The sequence below is a fragment of the Myxocyprinus asiaticus genome, chromosome 26 (genome assembly GCF_019703515.2).
Source record: "Myxocyprinus asiaticus isolate MX2 ecotype Aquarium Trade chromosome 26, UBuf_Myxa_2, whole genome shotgun sequence".
Classification (NCBI taxonomy): Eukaryota; Metazoa; Chordata; class Actinopteri; order Cypriniformes; family Catostomidae; genus Myxocyprinus; species Myxocyprinus asiaticus.
In genome coordinates, this window is record NC_059369.1 from 23,096,704 (window position 1) to 23,113,046 (window position 16,343).

At 38.7% G+C, this 16,343-nt stretch overlaps 1 protein-coding gene across 1 annotated transcript in view; it reads left to right on the forward strand.

Annotated features, from left to right (window-relative positions):
• Window positions 1-542: 542 nt before the first annotated feature.
• LOC127417228 (IQ motif-containing protein H-like) overlaps window positions 543-16,343 on the forward strand; it is a 43,093-nt gene continuing 27,292 nt past the window's right edge. The window contains 11 exon segments of the mRNA XM_051657086.1: window positions 543-685; window positions 1,350-1,472; window positions 1,614-1,714; window positions 1,812-1,887; window positions 2,005-2,124; window positions 11,352-11,469; window positions 11,648-11,749; window positions 11,828-12,018; window positions 12,655-13,206; window positions 13,833-13,899; window positions 15,031-15,114. Of these exon segments, the coding sequence (XP_051513046.1) occupies window positions 671-685; window positions 1,350-1,472; window positions 1,614-1,714; window positions 1,812-1,887; window positions 2,005-2,124; window positions 11,352-11,469; window positions 11,648-11,749; window positions 11,828-12,018; window positions 12,655-13,206; window positions 13,833-13,899; window positions 15,031-15,114 (1,549 nt within the window). The 5' untranslated portion in view covers window positions 543-670.

The window sequence follows — 16,343 nt, forward strand, 5'->3', positions numbered from 1 at the left end:
GAGCGAGAGCCGAGGCAGGTAACGAGTGAGAGCCGTGGCAGGTCGAGTGAGAGCTGCCGTTCGCAGTGGCAGATCGAGTGATAGCCGAGTGAGAGATGCCTGCGGTGGTGGCAGGTAAGAGCTGCCACGGAAAGATTTTACCCCTACTGCACGTGCATGATGATATACATTTGGGTCCAAAAGTCTGAAATCATAAGTGACAATTCTGCATTTTTCTATTTTAAAATATTTTTTCATTAAAATCGTATTGAGTTGTCTGCATAACAATTTAAGTTTGAAGTTGAATTGACACTTTTCTTAGTATTTGGTATGTGCCTTATTTGCTTTAATATGAAACAATTCCATCTCCATATGGATGCCTCCATTTCCCCTCTCTGTCCCACCTTTCTTGCCACATTTGGTTGATTCCGCCCCCATTTAACACATGGAGCTATAAGATTGAACCTCTGCTTTACTGATCCTAATTTGCATTTCCCCCAGAAAACCTTTCACCTCTGACCTACTTCCGTGTCTGCGCGCGTACAATCTGTGCACTGGAAACAGAGCCATTCTACCAATTTAGCCTACAGCTTTAGCAACAAAATGCATAACACGGCGGTTCCAAAGACAGTAAATGGGCGGTACACTGGCGAGGAGACAAGAGGCCGTGTTTGTTTGTTTGTTTTAATGGATGTTTATGGAGAAGGTGCTACAGTGTGCTGAATAAACTGCTTTTGTGAGGAAACAGTGTCAGTTTACGGCTCTCCCCATTCATTTGTATGGGATCCGCAAACGGCAAACTGTCGTAACACTCTAGTTGACCTTTACGCTCTCTCCTATGGTAAAAACGCGGAGGTTGAATTCCAATCCCAACATAGAAGATCTCTGTTTGAGATCTAAAGTTTCAGTTAAAGCAAAGCGAAGACTCTTTCCAATAGCACATGTCTTTCAATGATACTCAAAACTGCACGAGAAAATAGCACTAAAATAAAAACAATACTGGCCTGATACTGTTTCCTCACAGAGAATGAAGCGTCATAAGCGTCGTGTTGTCATAGTTACAGCCAGACCATTGTTAAGAAAAGTAGTTTAGACTTGTAACGAAGCGAGAATACAAGATTTTGGGGGGGGGGGTTACAATGTGACTTATTTAGTTGAGAAATGGCAGACGTCCTTAAAAATAAGGACGAGGTTGGGCATGTTTTAGTACAGGTAATTTGTTTTTACTCAAGTGACAAAAGTTGACAACAACTGTTAAAATGTGAAATAGGCCTTTTTAAGTTAAGCTGTTCAAGTATGCTGGCTACATTAGGCTATATATTATATAATCGTGCATTTCAATATGTATGAATGTTTTTCTTGTGTCACAGGTGCAAGATGATTTGAGACAACTGAAAAAGAGTCTTGTTCGAATGACTGTGCATGAGAATGGACAAATCGTTGACATTCAAGCTCTGGATGCAGCCATCAGCAGGACAGAAAATGGAATAAGGGTACGTAAAAGCCTGTTTGAAGACAACTTGACTCTGCTGAATGTCCGCTCTTTCCCATACATAGTTTGATTCATGAAATTAAACAATGTGCATATAAAAAAAGGATTCTTGTTAATATGCTATTTGTTTACTGGTTCGAAGAGGCATGCAGAAGAGTATCTGAAAACCGTTAATAATCAGGTTTTGACTCTACCCTGTATTGAAGAGCCTGAAAAGACTGCCACTGCCAAGCTTGTTAAATGGTAATTCAAAACTCATACCATATGAACAAACAAATACTTTATAAGATTTAAAAAATAAATGTTACAAAAAAATATATTTTTCTAACATTTCTTGTAGGCAGCCACGATTTGAGACAATACCAAATACGAGGCATCAGAAAAGACAGATTTCTGGAGCATTCCTGGGGGGAAAGGTTAGCATCATACTCCCGCCATCCAGTTACTCACTACTATAAACACTACAGAGTTAGCTATATTTAACATCAAGAGATTTATAATCTGTAATCTGTGAGTTGCTGTCTTCCCAACAGCACAAGTCAGCATTTACCATGCATCTGCTGAATAACCCATTTCACCCAAAGAACAAGGAGCTTGTGCACCAAAATTATGGGATTCAGCTACCTCTCCTACACAAGAGAGCTGGGGCCACTGTGAGTTCCTAAAAGAAAATATTTTTATTTAAAAGGGATAGTTCACCCAAAAATGACAATTCTCCCATCATTTACTCACCCTCATGCCATCCCAGATGTGACTTTCTACTGCAGAACACAAATGAAGATTTTTTAGAGGAATATTTCAGCTCTGTAAGTCCATTCAATGCAAGTGAAATGTGACCAAAACTTTGAAGCTCTAAAAAGCACATGAAGGCAGCATAAAAGTAGCCTGATCCATACCACTCCAGTCTATAGATGCCATGTTTATAGATGCGATACAATAGGTGTGGGTGAGAAACAGATCCATATTTAACATTTTTGCTATAAATCTCCACTTTCAATTTTATTTCCACATTCTTCTTCTTTTGTTTATTGGTGATTCGCATTCTTTGTGCATATCGCCACCTACTGGTCGAAGCTGGTCAAAGGTGGAGATTAATAGTAAAAAAAGACATATATATTGAACTGTTTCTCACTCACACCTATCATTTCACTTCTGAAGATATGGATTAAACCACTGGAGTCGTATGGATTACTTATATGCTGCCTTTTTGTTTTTTGGAGCTTCAAAGTTCTAGCCACCATTCACTTGCATTGTAAGGACCTACAGAGCTGAAATATTGTTCCAAAAATCTTTATTTGTGTTCTGCAGAAGAAAGAAAGTCATACAAATCTGGTATGGCATGATGGTGAGTAAATGATGAGAGAATTTTCATTTTTGGGTGAACTATTCCTTTAAGTATCAAGATTAGATGGTATGATTTTTTAATTTTGTAATTTTGCTAAGTAAAACAGGTAAAAGCAGTCTCACAATACCATCGTACGGTGTTTTGTTTTTTCTTTTCGCAAGACACAGATTTTACATTCGACATCAAGTGGCGACCTGACTCAATACCAAAATTGTTGACGTGCAAAAAAAAAAAAAAAAAAAAAAAAAAAAACAATTTATATGCAGCCACTAATTCACAACACAAAAGACACTGTGTCTGTTTGCACAGACAATGTTTAGCCATACTGCAAGTGCACCAATATTCAATGTCACATTTTCTGTTACCTTGCATAGCTCATGATTTGGAGGAGATGTCAAGCAAGCTGGTGAATTTGTTCCCAAATATTGTAGATATTGGATGCACAGCCTTTTGTCAACAACAAAAGATATGGAAAGCATTTTCTCCCCTTTTTTAAAAGTTAATAAGCCTATTTATTTTGATATCCTAAATATGCATGATTAAATGGTTAGTTGCATTTTTTTTGTTTGCATTTAGCATTGTATTTCCCCTTCTGGCTGTGACCCTATCAAATCCCCTTTTTTTGGGGGGTCGTGACCCACCAGTTAGAACCACTGCTATAGTCTCTCATTGTAGTCTACACTCTCATTGCTATATTCTACATGCGTAATTGCATTAGAAATCAGCAGCTATTGCAATTAAGGTTTATTGAGAGTGTTTATTATATGGTGTCCAGCACTGACTGTTGCCTCAACGGCAGCGTCTGTCACTGGAGGCTCATGAGAAAAATAATGGGATTGGTGTGTAATAATAGATGACTCTAGTAACTTTGCTTTCAGACAGGAGATGCGAATTTGAAGGTCACCTGGTTTGGCAGTGACAGTTAAATCTGTTTGTTGGTATACAAATTAATCTTTCTAAAGGTCACCATTTGTTTTGGTGCTCTGTTCTTCCCCCCTTGTGCTTTCTTCCACGAATCTCCTGCATCCTCTACCTGTCACTCGTGAGGAGGCTGTCATGTTGTTGAGAGGAAGGTATGAGACTTGGCTACTGAAAGCGGACAGACGCAGATTGTGGCACATCAGCATTCTTCAGAGGATGGCCACTGCCTGATTGCAGTTGTATGGGCTGCTGCTTTACAGCTGTCTCAGGACAGGCACTGGTTCCTGTTCCTGCATGCCAATAAGACAGCCGTGGCTTACTCAACTGGCATTCACTGGCACTCTGCCTACTGCATCACTACCTCTGTGCTGTCGGCTAGTTCTCCATTGAGTCTCTGAAGGAGATCATACTTTTTAGTTATAATTTTTTTAAAATGCCCCCTGTACCACTTAGACAGCTGTGAGCCCCCAAACCCCTCCAAAAACACCTGGCGTGCTGGTGGCCTGTCAGGGAGCTCATTGTTGTGACAACAAACCGACCAGAGAATGTCAGGGTGAGAGTTTCGGAACAGCAGGATGAAAAGAGTACAGAAGGGTTCTGTCTGGTGCCCACAGCTTGTTCTGTCATGTGCCCACAGCTTGACAAACTCTTAGTGTGTTCTCCATTATTTTCAGAGGACAATAACTGACCTAAAGCTGTGCTGATGCTGTTTTCTGTGCTATGATTAATTTATAGCCTACTCACCGCATAAGATCTGTGCTTTTCTATTACAAACAAGTTTTTGGTTTTAATAGGCTGCACATTTTCCGTAGATAACATGACTTTATTGGGCTCTTTTCTCTTTGTTTTTTGAAGTGTGGTTGGGTAATGTCTTTACACAATTAATAATGAACATTTCATCAGTGACTGGGGTGAAGAAAACTGCAAGAAAACCTGTCAAGAAAATGTCTTGGTCATATTTAACCCCAAATCACATGTTTTATTTTTTTATTTTTTTTATTTTTTAAGAAATTAAAACTTGCATAAAGAAAATTAATCCTATATTTAGGAATATATATATATATATTTTTGTGAACTCCATCCTGAGCCCATGCAGTGGCTCAAGAAGAATCCCATGTGAAATCTGTATTATATCCCAAGACTGGATTATATCCCGAGGTTTCCAGAGCCTCTCGGCTCCATCTCCAACAGGGAAGGAAATAGCATAAAATTAGTGTTCAATTCATTCAATTTAAAGCAGGGTTAAAGAATTAGAGAAGTGTTTTCGGTTCTGGCAGACCTAACTAAAGCAGCTTAGCTATGAATTGAGGGATAAATTAGATGTATGCCTGGCTGTATAGATAAGTCTTTAGTCTAGACTTAAACTAAGAGAGTGTGTCTGAATTATTTTGGAGCTAGACCATTCAAAGCAGGGGCGGACTGGCCATTGGGAGAACCGGGAAATACTTTTCCCGGCTGCAAAACGGCACCGCGATATGCACCTATCAACCGCCCGCCAATCACCCTGCAAGCCCCCCCCCCCCCATTTGTAGTCCGATTATATTTTAGCATTTTATTTTTTTAGGTTTTTGTTCCAATAAATAGTACTTCTGTTTTATTGGAACTGAGTAGTGGGAAATTTCTAGCCATCCACTCATTGATATAATTGAAACATTCTGTTAATTTGGAAAATTGTGAAATTTCGGTGGTTTTCGAAGAAATATAAACTTATCATATGTATCATCGGCATAACAGTGAAAACTAATTCCATGGTTCCTGATGATGTTTCCCAGGGGCAGCATATATAGGGAGAAAAGCAGAGGCCCTAAAACTGATCCCTGTGACACTCCACTTAACTTTAATTTGATCTGACAGTTCCTCATTTACACAGACAAAGAGGTGGTGGTCAGAAAGATAGGACCTAAACCAAGCTAATGCCTGTCCACAAATACCAACATAATTCTCAAGCCTGTCCAAGAGAATGTCATGATCTATGGTGTCGAAGGCAGCACTAAGATCGAAAAGCACTAGAAGAGAAATGCAGCCGCAATCAGATAGTAAGAGCAAGTCATTTGTAACTCTTATAAGTGCAGTCCCTATACTGTGATGGGGCCTAAATCCTGACTGAAATTATTAATGTATACCATTTCTCTGTAAAAATGAACGTAGTTGGGAGGACACTACCTTTTCTAGTATTTTCGACATAAATTGGAGATTTGAAATCGGTCTATAATTTGTCAATTCTCCTGGATCAAGCAGTGGTTTCTTGATAAGCGGTTTGATAACTGCCGGTTTAAAGTTTCTTGGGACATGCCCTAAGGATAATGAGGAGTTAATAATATTAAGAAGAGGTTCTGAGATTACATGAAACACCTCTTTTAAGAGTTTAGTCAGTAGTGGGTATAACATTCATGTTGTTGATTTTGCTGTTTTTATTATTTTTGTTAGCTCTTCCTGACACATAACAGCAAAGGATTGAAGTTGCTTGTAGGGAATAATTTTAGTCTTCTGGGGTGCTGTGGCAGATGGATACGTAATTCCAATTTTTCTTCTGATGGTTTTGAATTTATCAGTAAAGAAATTCATAAAGTCATTGCTGTGATATGCTGTGATGGAATATCTGGTTCAATAGAAGTTTTATTCCTAACCATTTTAGCCACAGTACTGAATAAACACCTAGGATTGTTGTGGTTATTTTCTATGAGATTGCTCAAATTTGCAGACCTGGCAGTTTTTAGAGCCTGTCTGCAATTAGAGACACTATCCTTCCATGCACTGCGAAATACCTCTATTTTTGTATTCTTCCACTTAGGCTCCATTTTCCAAGCTGCTCTGTTGAGAGCATGATTGTGATCATTGAACCATGGTGCAGGATTTTTCTCTTTTGACTTTCTTTAATCGAAGGGGGGCCACACTATCTAGTGTGCTAGAGAAGACTGTATCCATATTTTTGTGACAACATCAAGTTCTTCTGAACTTTTTGGCATACTGAGTATTTGAGACAAGTCTGGAATATTATTAGTGAAGCTATATTTATTAGTTTAAAGAATAGTTCTACCTGAATGGTAACGTTGCATAGATTTATTTACCTTTGCCAAGTGTAGCATACAAGAGACAAGGTAATGATCTGAGATATCATCTCTCTGTGGCAGAATTTGTATATTATCAACATCAATTTCATATGACAAAATTAGATCTAGTGTATGATTTTGGCAATGGGTTGGACCTGTCACATCTTGTCTAACCCCAACAGAGTTGAGAATATCGATAAATGCTAATCCCAGTGTATCATTTTTGTTATCTATGTGGAAGTTGAAGTCACCGACGATTAAATCTCTATTCACAGGGGGCCTGGGTAGCTCAGCGAGTATTGACGCCTGGAGTCGCAAGTTCGAATCCAGGGTGTGCTGAGTGAATCCAGCTAGGTCTCCTAAGCAACCAAATTGGCCTGGTTGCTAGGGAGGGTATTGTCACATGGGGTAACCTCCTCGTGTTCGCGATTAGTGGCTCTCGCTCTCAATGGGGTGCATGGTAAGTTGTGCGTGGATCGTGGAGATGATGGATGGAGGAGGAGGAGGTGGGAGCCGGGTGAACAATCCAAACTTAAAACTTTATTGAAAACACTTATCAGTGTCACACATAACAGTACTACACTTTTCAGTGTCACACAAAACACACTTCTTTTCAGCAGTATGAAACCATTTACACACAAGGCTTGCTTTTCAGCAGTCGCTTCACACAGACACAAACACACAGCTCTGTGCGTCTTCTCCACTACGGCTCTGGCTGCGTCTTTATCTCTCGCCTGCTGACACCGTAATCGCCAACAGCTGCAAGAGATAATTTGCCCCAGGTGTCCATCCCAGGCTGCGTTCCACTTCACATTTAACATCCACTCGCTAACTCCCCTAAGCACTTCCCCTTGGGGGAATCCCCACCGCCATTTTGGAAGTCTGTTCCACTTCGTTAAGTAAGCGAGGGAAGTTTCTGTTGACAGACCCTTGTAAAAAAAGGGGTATTGCCAAAACTATTGGTCCGATGTTGGATTCCAATAGAATGGCCCCTGAAGGTTTCTGCATTGTTCTGTCTTTTCTGAGCACTGAACCAAAAACACTTATTAATTTGCACTTTTACTCCGTTATTAATTTTATCTGACTCCAATTTTATATTAATCTGACTCCAATTTAAATTGACCTCTAATTTAGATTACAGCTCTAATTAATTTGTGATCATTCTTTTAATTTGATCTTTTTAAGTTATTGATTACTCTGAATCATCTTAATTTTAATTTGTCCTTTCGATTAATACTTGAATGTCGCTTAGAGTCTCACGCCAGCCGTTATTTCAATTACGTGGATCTCACGTCACAAGATAGTTAGCTCAGTTCATAGTCAGAAGTTGTAGGGTAATCTAAATATTATCTGATTTGGCTTCTCTCATAATCAGATGATACCATCGCTTAGACACGCACACACAACTTGCTATGACGGACGATAAGCAGTGACTGAAGTCTTACATGGATTCTCCTATCATTAAGCTTCAGTAATGGTCTTATCCTGGCCTCATACATGCGGTAACAAACAGTACCTTAACGCAATCTCACAATTGATTTGGGAAGAATTCAGAATAAATTAAATAATAACAATTTATTTGCCAGGTAGGATATAAAACATTGTTACAAAATTCAATCAAACCCAATTTTACATATGATCAGAATAAACAAACATTCCAAAAAATAAAAGACATGTCAAAGTAACATACACGCAGCGATAAGCTTGGGATATCTGACTACAGATTCCCCGAGCTCCTTGCCAACCCTCCTTAAATACCAAACAATTCTATTGTTATTTCAGGTGTGTTTGATGTTATTCAGGATTTGGTTTACAATTTAAGGGGTTGTAAATAGACCTTCGAAATTGTGATTGAGTAGGTCATTTGATGTTTACAAAGAATGTACCTAATCGGATGGTTCCTGCAAGTGATCTGGGAGGGGGGCATGCCCCGGATAGAATACAGTATTTTAATATGTTCTTAAATCTTACTTGTGATTTGACTTTGCTGAGAGGGAATGAGACCGTTTTACCAGCTGCACTGAAACCTCTTGAATGATACCAAACATGTATGATCAGAAAACTTTTTACATTACAGAACAGGATAAAATCATAACTTAGTTTTTGGTGACCTTAAAGTGACCTGAGGTGAGAGAGAGGGCAGATGTGAGTGAGATTTGTGTTTTAAGATCCTTAATCAGTAGGGTGTGTTGGCACAGGTGGAGATGCTCTTCTGTGTAAGAGTTTTATGACGTTGGCTCTCACAGAGCCTTTTGGGTGTAGACATCCCAGTGCCAGCCTTACACCCTCAACCCCTCGATTTTGACCGAGGGAGCGAGCCTACTCTGATGTACGCTTCAGGCATCTCCATATCCCACAATGCAACTCGACTGTGATGTGACAGCAGATTACACTTCATAAACCCCACCCCCACACAACTCTAATGTATGATAGAAGTGAAGTTAGGTCAATTAAGCAGTTTAGAAAAGTTAAATTGAGATTTAACGGCATAATACTTGTAGCTACCTTAAACTGTTTATCACACAGTTATAGCCTATGTGTTCATTGTTATGTTAACATTTTCATTTGTGCAAATCTTGATTAATCCTTTCTAACAATTAATTCTAATTATTTTTTTTTTAAACATACAAGATGTATACATAAGCCTCTCAAATCAATCTCCGAAAACATTGTTTTCTCAGGTGCTAAAATCACTAAATAATTCCACAAATTGACATCAGCCTTCAACATGCTCCAAGTGATCAAGGGTTAAGGGTGTTCCAGTTAAACCCATTGCATGTCTTCCACCAGTAGTGGACACTCGCGCAACATAAGCAGTGACATACATCCGAGTCCATGAGACGGAGTGAAGTTTGCGAGGGTAGCCCCGGACTCTCTCTGCACCGTTTTCGCTCGGTCACGCCCTGCTCGCCACATGAGTATTTTTTATTTTTTTTTGGTAGTTCAGGGAACTGACACAGTCTCTGTATGATATATAGGTGATTCATTCTCTGTGTGTTGTAGTTTATGTGACCTGTGTGATGTCTCATGGCAGCTAGCAGATGTTCGGATTAGCCAGTTTGTCTGCTTTTGTCTGCTTGTGTTTTTAATTTTTTTAATTTTTTCATTTATTTATTTAAAGATCATTTTTGGGACATGTAAGCACATTTTATCCCCCAGTTCTAATTACTGTTGTACTTTTATTTCCATTGTTTTCAACGATGATTACCGTAACAAAGTGTTTCTTTGTATTACTGTACAGTTCTTACTGTATTACATTCCAAAAAGATGCTAAAATTAACTAATATGTACAACTACTAAATGAGTACTACTGTATATGATGCACAAATTCTACACACTTTAAGTAATATATCATTTATAAATAATATTTAAATAAATATTGGGGTAAAATGTGCATAACTGTCATGACAATAATGTTACAATGTAAAACATATGTAAATGTAATGTACATTTTTTTTTTTTTTTACAACAACTGTAATGGCCCTAAAATAGCCTTCATTTTCTATGTGCAAAATATAATTTAATTATTCGATTTATTTATGTATTTATTTTAGAGTGAAATAGGACCAGGACATTTTCTTTGACAGGTTTCATGAGAATCACCCACTTGTGGTACCTGTTTTATAAAAATAATTGTTGTTCAAATTAATTATATGAGTCGCTTTAGGACTACTGCAAAAATCCTTATTATTGCGTTATCACTGTTTGTATTAATGTGGAACAAGGCTTGCATTTAATTTATTAACTGTTATATGATAATGAGAAGGTACAAGCAATGTAGGCATTGCTCTACTGGAATTTAATTCTAGAAGATTTCAAACAGCTGTTCCGTTGAAAAATGGTACGAGACAAATAAACGGAGCTGTGCTCAAAGTATCCAGAAAGCATTGCCAGCATGTGATTGATTGCTCGAGGGAAGGGGGCTTATTGGCCAGTTTACAATGTCATTAAATGCCTGTATTTCAGCTCCAGCTTTATTTTAATGAATGCAGAAAATCTGTTGGTTGTAATCACACAATATCACCACGCTCTCTCACAAATGGCCACGCACTTGTGATTTGCTAGAGCTAATGGAACAGAGAGAAAGACAAACCTTATTTCTTGACATCTACAAGCTGCCACCAGCCTGATTAATGGATAGTTGTCCCAAAGCCTTTAACAACAAAGTTTTGTTTGCAGGGGAAATTCTGGTTAGTGACCCAAAGCTAATAGCATTGTCTATGAGCAAGTTATTCTCTCTGTTCTACTTCTAGTATAGGGTTAATGGTGGCTTTAGAGCCTGCAGGCAAGTCATTTTGCCCCAGTGAGATAGGCCAGTAGTTTAACAGCTTTTGTTCTGTCACTTCCGATACAGTAATCTTACCACTCAACACTCTGACCAGAGCTATTATTCAGGGCTCCCTAATTCCTCTAGGTATGGACAATGTTTTATTGCCTTTTGAAGACATGCCCATTACTTAGTCTGTACAAGCTTTAAAATGCTACAATCCAGCTCTGGTGTGCCACAGGGGTTACTTAAATAAATGTATATCATAAAAACATACTGTTTATCTTACCTTTCTAGGTAGGGACTCAGAGAGTGGTCGCTGGCCCCACTGTGGGGAGTTTAGCTGTAGTACAAGGGGGCCTGCCTAAACACCTATACCCCAAAACACCACTGACTGAAGAGGATACAAATGCAGGTATACAGTAAACCTGTTACACTTCTCAAATTATGTTTTCACACTTTACATTAATTTATCTTTTTGTGAGCTCATCTTTTTGTGTGTTCAAGAGTAATAAGTTGCAGTTATGAATTCAGAAATATTTAGTGTGTGCATTCTCTCTACAAATTGTAATAAGTCTTTTTTTGCTTTTCAGGATTTGCAGGGCTGATACCCTCAGCAGCTGACCTCAAAACACTAGTACAGCCCAAAGCTGTCCACTTGCAGAAGAGAGAGGACAGTGGCCCAGCTAAGATGGGTGAGTCTATTTTCGCAGTCTTAGCCTAAAGTTGCTAGGCAATTGATTATAAATGTAGTACTTATTATCCGATGATAGATGTGTCAGAAAAGGCATGTAAATGGGAAATGGATGTGAGCAGAGAGGATGGAATGGCTCTTGGATGGTCAACAACAGCGGGTCTAACATCCAGGAGTACACGCACTCCCCCTCCATCAGCTGCATCCATAAGCTCTGACAACAGAGTCCTGACTCACGGGTTTGCTCGACTCTCTCCACTTAACCCACAGGTATTACCTTTCATATTGAGGTAAATAATGTTCTTTAAAAGACACGTACAGTAGATAGCTTATACAGTGCGTTCTGCTTGCTAGGTTAACAAACAGCTACATTATGCATTGTTAACATTTTATCTCAATAATGTGTCTTCTATTTCTAATACTTGTTTGCTTCTCAAACATACAGTTATTATATACTCTCAGAGGCTACATTATTAGCTAAACCTTTCTAGTACCGGGTAGGGACTCCACATTTCCATCAGAACTGAATTCTGGCATGGATTTGTTATGGTGATGGAAATATTCCTTGTTGACTTAATAAGATCATGCAGATGCTGCAGTTTTGTCGGCTTTACGTTGATGGTGTGAATCTGCCATTCCACCAAAGTGAACCGAGTTTATTTGTTTACATTTGTTTTCCAAGTGAAAAGTGAACTTTTACCATTGAAGCAATGTATGATGTATTAGAAATAGCTTCAGATGCACTGCAAGCCAGTGGTCTTTTATAATTAAGACTCAATTACAGTTGTTTCTGATTCTGTTATGGATATACAGTTTTCAGGACAAAAGGACAGTTTTCTGATCCAAGACACTTTTCCCAGTTAATTTCAATAACCTTTGTAATGACTCCGCTTTCTTTCTTCTCAGAATGTTCCAATGTCAACTGCTGTCAGCAAATACCCTTTCAACATAGTTGAGGGTCAGATTGACCCAGGTGCTTCAGACTATTGTAGGTTTCAAATGCAGTACTGTCTGTGCTGGGGTGCAATTGTGGAGGCTCTGGATCAGCTGCAGCAGATACTGTTGGACTTTGCGATGCCAGTGGCACGGGTGTGTGGGGAGCGGCTGGCAGCTTGGGTGCAGAGCGGTGAGCTTGACTGGAGAGGCGGCAGGGGCCGGTGCACTCATGTGGAGAAGCTGCTCTCAATGCTGGAGAACAAGGATGAGGTATGGGAGCTGATGTGTCAGCCTGGCCAGTGCTACAAAGGCAGTGGGGGACATCAGGCAGCGGCTGTGCGCATCCAGACCTGCTGGAGGCGTTACTCTGCCCATGCTGCCTACATGCTCCAACTCTGGCGCAAATGGGCGGCACAAACCATTGCCATGTGCCTGCTGAAGCATGCCAGACTGAACCATTTGAGGAAGAGCCTGCAGGCCTCACGTCTCCGCCACCTGGAAAACTACCGCATCAGGGCAGAGGTGAACCACATACACATATATATAATGTTTGGGTGAACTAGTCTTTTAACAAGAGCGTATACTTACCCACAAACACACACCTAACAGTTCAGTCTTGTAAATCTAAGTACTGAAGATGTCTTGTGCAGTGGTGCTTATACAAAGAATAATTGTGATCGCACGACCCCATGTTTAGATTAAGTTTCCATTTGTTCAGAACAGATGTTTCATCTGTGCTGTCATTCCTATAACATCTTTATGAATCTAGCGTGTCTCTCTTAATTAGTGCCCACATGTTCATTTATCCTCACCGACACTCACTGCGAGAGACACAAGCTTGTATATGTTTCCACCCTTTAAACACTCACATCCTTTTAATTAAGCCTTAATCTTCCCCTGGCAGAAAGCTTCATGTAGCTAATTGAATTAATAGAGGGAAGATGTTTCTAAGTATGCACTTAGCTGATTTAATTAATGTGATTTATGCTTGGTTTATCTCCATGAGACCCAGGGAGAAAAGCAAGCATAATTTCCTCTATTTGCTGCCATCGGTGTGCTGACAACACGATAAATCAATGTGCTGCTACTGTAGGTGCTGTCTGTCACCCATCACTTTAAGTCTCTGATCTGCTATCTGTGATTCACAGGGTCTGGCAGCCAACTGGAAACACATCACCTCTGCCAAAAGGACTATCATCCATGTCCCATCATTGGGTAATGTCTTTCCACCTGTTATGATGTCTATTGGTCAGATAATATTTTTGGCCTAAAAATTACAATAAAACTATTTAGAAGTTCATCTTTTAGTTATTTTAGTTTAAACAGATTATACTGGGAAGACACAAGGGTTATATCTCATGAACTACAAAGTTTTAAGTCGAAATACATAAAAAGTGTGTCTTTTGTAGTGGTTTTGTGAGTTGGCTATTTGAAAACCCTTTTAAATTAGAAGATTTTTCTGTCAATTATGCCCTCCAAATAAAAATATCGGTGTCATATTTTTGTAATCACTGTTGAGTAAACAAGTGAACACATTAAAACCATACTAGCAAGGGTAAACATATAATGAAGGTAGATTTCAACCGAAAGGTTGAACTTTGTTTTCAGGACAAGGTTTTTTCCCCCATGAATGTCAGGTTATGGCAAGTTGTCACATGTGTTTTAAATGTTTTAAATTTATGTATAACAATATTTGCTGGCCAAAATATTTTTGTATGTAATCTTTTACATTTTTCCAGTTTCACATTTTTTTTCCAGTTTTGTTTTTCAAATTCGTTGTACTGTCTAAATTTAGCCAAAAAGCCTAGAATAGTCTGGTTTCATAGTGACAGCTTATCCCATAAAGTGTGACAACGTGCCCTGCTATTGTTGGTGTTCATGAACTGTATCTTTACCTATACAACTTAAAAAAAATAAAATAAAAATACCCTGAGAAATATTCAGTGGTGTAGAAAGTGACAACTAGCCTCAGTTTCTGAGTTTCTCAGTTCCTATTTTTATCAGAAACTGCTGCTTCTTACTGACACCTGCACTGGCTTTTGGAGATGCTGGAGTCGAAAGTGTAAATTGTAATCACCAGCAGATGGAGTGGGCTTTTTGAACTGGGGTGGCTGAGGAAAGGCCTAAGTGAGCTCAGATAATTAAGAAGTTGAACCCCATTGTTTTATTACCTTGCTCTGTTAGATTGCATGCATTTAATCATTAAATTATAGAGATTAGTGTCTAGCAAAGCATTATGTATAAGGATTTGAAGTGACCTGACTTGTACTAGAGCCACTGTTCACTTATTCTTAAAAAAAATGTGTTTTAAAATGTAATTTAAAATCATTTCAAATTATTTGATAGGCTATACCCAGCACCAGCGTCTCCGTCTCAGAGGATTCGATATACTCCAGAATACTCAGATGTGCCGACTATGTGACATCAGAGGTAGGGGCTTTAAGCCATGACATGTTATTCAAATTGTGGCTAATCAAAGCTAATTAGCAGCAGGTACATAAAAGCAAACACAGTACTGTTTGAGGATAAAAACAGCACTTTTCTTTTTTATTTTTTCTTTTTATGAGTATTACTTATATGAACTCAACTAATTTCTTTGCTTTTTGAGTATTTAAGCATTTTTCTTGTATTATATACTGTACATCATTTTTCCATTGTTTTTCCATATTTTATCACTAGTAATAGCCTATCTGTTATATTTCTCTCAAAAAGCACAATGGTATTACACTTCTGACATGTGTCATAGTAAAACCATGGTATTTTTTGAAGTACCTTGGAGCACCATGACAGTATATGAATATAATCATTCTTTATAATGGTGTTACCCTGGTAGCAGCACAGTGTCTTTTTGTTTTAGGGCTCTAATCTTTTTCTTGTCTTATCACTCATTTTCACTTTTCTGATCTCTGCTCCCTCACTTTATCATTTCATCTCTGCTGCTTCCACTCTGACATCATCACCCTCTTAATGCAACTGACACATATTATATTATTTTCCTCTTCATTTCTTTTCTTATTAATATAGTGATATGTTATGATATTCTGTCATTAATACTTAGGACCTTACAGCAATAATGTTGCAGAACCATGGTATTATGATGGTGTCAAGATATACCATGGTTTTGAATGGTTATTATGGTAGCCTACATGTCCAAAAAATGGCAGTACCGTGGTATTTGTCTGAAAGTGATTAGTTTATTAGTTTAAACAAAAACCAAACTGGCTTTGGCTGAATCAGACAGCTCTCTCAGTTTATGACAGTATTCTATAAAAGCTGTATTGAATTCCTATTACTGAAAGCAACGCGACCGCTCCCATGATAATTAATAAATCTGTCTACACTGCAGATGTGTGATGTCGGAAATGTGGCTGCAATCGAGTATTATTGTTTTGATGAACTTCCAGCACAATACATAGAGTGGACCATTTCATGTTCCGGGGCAAATACAAAACAACATTTTTGCTCCCTTAAAGGGCACTGCTGCGGGAGGGGACGCCACTCGAAAGATTTTTCCAAACGAAAGTGAGAAAATTAATCTTTCCTCGAATGGCCCTTCCACAAGACAAAAGTGTACATTAATACAGTAATGCTGTGTTCCCTTCAAAGTACCCACTTCAAGAGCTCTGCATCTCTGAATGAGTATGGCTTAGGCAGGGGCG